At 40.4% G+C, this 3,320-nt stretch overlaps 1 protein-coding gene across 2 annotated transcripts in view; it reads left to right on the top strand.

Moving 5' to 3' along the window:
• HIBCH (3-hydroxyisobutyryl-CoA hydrolase) overlaps nucleotides 1-3,320 on the top strand; it is a 131,116-nt gene that overhangs the window by 83,512 nt on the left and 44,284 nt on the right. For both annotated transcript variants that reach the window (XM_019523099.1, XM_019523098.1), the window contains exon 8: nucleotides 1,873-2,018. In XM_019523099.1, the coding sequence (XP_019378644.1) occupies nucleotides 1,873-2,018 (146 nt within the window). The remainder of the gene's footprint in view (nucleotides 1-1,872; nucleotides 2,019-3,320) is intronic.

Below are 3,320 nucleotides of genomic sequence, written 5' to 3'. Positions count from 1 at the left end.
AAAAAAAAAAAAAAAAAAAGCCCCTACTCACCAGCTCCTTCCAGGCAGGGGGTGATCCCCGCTGCCCCCTACTGCCCCTCACTGGGGATGGGGGGCTCTGTCACAAGCCCCCATCACCCGCACACTCTGTGTTTATCAAATCCCCCTTCAGGCTTCTCTTCTTCAGGCTAAGTAGTCCTAGTTCTTCCAGCTTTTTCTGTTATGCTTCCTTTTGTTTGATCACACATGGAGGATCAGGCAGAGATGGCTACATACACAATATGTTTTGTAACTTAATCACAGCTCTACCATGGTGCTTCAGCCAGATTCTTCCATCGTTCAGTTTTGCTGCACTTGGTACTGTAAATGAAAGTGCAGTGCTTTCAGGTGTTTTACAGTGGCTAGTTCAGGGCCACTTACTGAGTTTTGGCAAGCCATCGAGGGCCGCATGACAGGCAACCAGGAGCAGATAAATATTAATTATCTAAATGTTTTAGGGGTCCCACTGGCCACATTTTGCCCACCCCTGGGCCAGTTCCACCTCTGCAGGGAGTTACAGTTGTATGGGTACTTACCATGACTCTTTCCTGGTTTTCAGTAGTTTGAGTTCAAAATACCTTAACTTTTCATTTCCTAGTTATCAGAAGTTTGAGTTTTGCTGAAAGTCTCATTCTGGAAAGACATGAGATATTTTTACAAGGAGAGCTTAACTTTGTGTTAGCAGCTTTTTATGTGGTCGTTCTAATATATAACATGTCTTTGATAGGGCTTTGCAAGAGTATCAGGTGCACAATTCATATTCAAACTGTTTGATTTTATAACAGCCTGAAAATTTGCTTTTTCAGAGGTTTTAAGAACCTCTATAGCATAGAGTTCTTACTGAATTCACCTAACGTTTGAAGTCATGAAAAGGAGGATCTGCTCAGAGACCGACTGCAGCTGTAGAATTATGCTCTAAAATTGAAGCATTTTTATTGCTTTTTTGCCTAATGAAGAGAGCAATAGCTTATGTCTCTAATGGTGGGTCATTAGTAAGAGACATTGCAGTACTATGGAGTTTGTTCAGTGATGTTGATTTAAAGAGCAGAAAAATAAGTATGAACATCTATAATAAGCTGTAGTTGGATGTCTAAGCTGTCACAGAAATTGTCATTTTCCCAGTATTTTAAAATAAGTATAAGCTAAAGTATTTTCTTGATTTATTCTATCAATTTCTTTAAAAATAATTAGAAATATGAACCAGTTACTGAAGTAGAAAGTTCAATTATGTTTTTCTCTACTAGTCACAGGTTAGTTTTAAAGCTGCCAAGGAAAGCCTTTAGAGTCTTGAAGCTGCCATGCTCATCTCCACGTACAGAAAGGCTTCAAAATATTGTTGCCCTATTAAAAATCTCAAGATTGAGTATTACACAAAAGCTTGCAATGTGGGAGGTATTTGAAAGTACAGTTAATAATAGTTTATTAAATACAATGTGAAGTTTCAGATAAAAAAGTTGTGCAAATCCAAATTGAAACTAATGATTTCATTATTCCTTTTTTTGGTTGAGCCAGTTCTGATTGTTTGCTAATTTTGTGTTAGGAGGTGTTTTACAGACAAATAAAGAAACTGTTTCTCTCATGAAAAGTTTGTAGGCCGAGTGAGTGAAGGCTGATGTCTGGTATATATTTTGTTGTTTGTGAATGCTAGCCAGAGGGGTGGACTAACATTCAGGTACTGAGGAAAAAGTGTACTTTTAGGACGAACTTGGATTTGAGATTGGAGAGAAACCAAGGCAAGGAGAAGTTTCACGGAAGATAGCCTGGTATCAGGGAACCCTGAATTATGAGACTGAATGGAGAACATTCTTTCAGACCTTTTTCCCTAACTGTTTTCTTTCTGTCTTTCAATTACAGGCCTTTTCCCTGATGTGGGTGGAGGGTATTTCTTGCCAAGACTTTCAGGGAAGATTGGCTATTACCTTGCTCTTACAGGATTTAGATTAAAAGGAAGAGATGTGCAAAAAGCAGGAATTGCTACACACTTTGTAGAATCAGAAAAGGTAAATATGTCACCCATTACCATTGATAACTGGTCAGAGTGCTTAACCCACAATGAAGACAATTGGATGGTCTTGATTAAGTTTTGGTATGTGCATTTCTTGATGGTTCTACTGAACGAATTCATTCATAGTTTCATAGTGATATTCAGTTATTTTTAACAAATGGACAGTTTTCTTCTTGTTCAGTCCTAGGGTTTACCCATTTATTTCTTTAAGTAGAAGCAAAAAGACACTGGTGAGTCTAGTTCATACTGGACTGCTGGTGCTTCCAGAATGTCATTATGGCACCTGCCAGCTGGTGGCATCCTTGCCTTGGTCTATTTTGACACTTGTGCTGTTGATAAAAGACAGCATTGGGCAAAGGTGAGGGCATTAGGACAAAAATGTTATAACCTATCTATCTCCATCCTTATTAATTCTCTGCCATTGACAGTGAACATTTTGTAAGGAGGCTTAGACTATAACATTTGAAAAATGTAGTTCTGTCCACATAGCCATAATATAAATAGTAGGGCTATGTGAAGATGTTATTTACCTAGATTTTAAAAAGGCCTTTGACACAGTGCCACACCCAATTCTTATAAATAAACTGAACAGTTGCAGTGTAGATTATTACACAGTTCGGTGGGTGGAAAATTGGCTTATGGGACGCACTCAGAGAGTGGTGGTGGATGGGTTGCTTTCTACCTGGAGAAATATGGGCAGTGGAGTCCCCCAAGGCTCTGTCCTGGGACCAGTACTGTGCAATATCTTCATTAGTGACTTGGACAAGGGAGTAGAAAGCACCCTGTCCAAGTTGGCAGATGACACCAAACTATGGGGGGAGGTACACAAACTAGAGGGCAGGGAGTGAATCCAGGTGGATTTGGACAGGCTGGGGAAGTGGGCAGAACAGAATAGGATGCAGTTTAACAAAGATAAGTGTCATGTGTTGCACCTAGGGAGGAAGAATCATCAACACTCCTATAGCCTGGGAGGTACCATTCTAAGTAGCTCAACTCTAGAAAGGGATCTCAGAGTCATAGTCGATTCCAAAATGAACTTGAGTCACCAATGTGATGAAGTAATAAGTAAAGCTAACTGCACTCTTTCTTGCAGAAGTAGGTGCATCACAGGTTTAGGGAGGTGATACTACCACTCTGTGCACCATTGGTCAGGCTGCAGCTGGAGTACTGAGTCCAGTTTTGGGCGTTGCACAGGGTTCAGAGGAGGGCCACCTGTCTGTTTAAAGGCCTACAGAAAAAAACCTGACAAGGACCAATTGAGGGACCTGAACCTCTTCAGCCTCTGCAAGAGAAGGCT

The sequence above is a fragment of the Gavialis gangeticus genome, unplaced genomic scaffold, assembly GCF_001723915.1.
Source record: "Gavialis gangeticus isolate Ggan-Ray unplaced genomic scaffold, GavGan_comp1, whole genome shotgun sequence".
Lineage (NCBI taxonomy): Eukaryota > Metazoa > Chordata > Crocodylia > Gavialidae > Gavialis > Gavialis gangeticus.
Note: the sequence above shows the minus strand (reverse complement) of the source record. Positions and strands in the feature narration are given on the sequence as shown.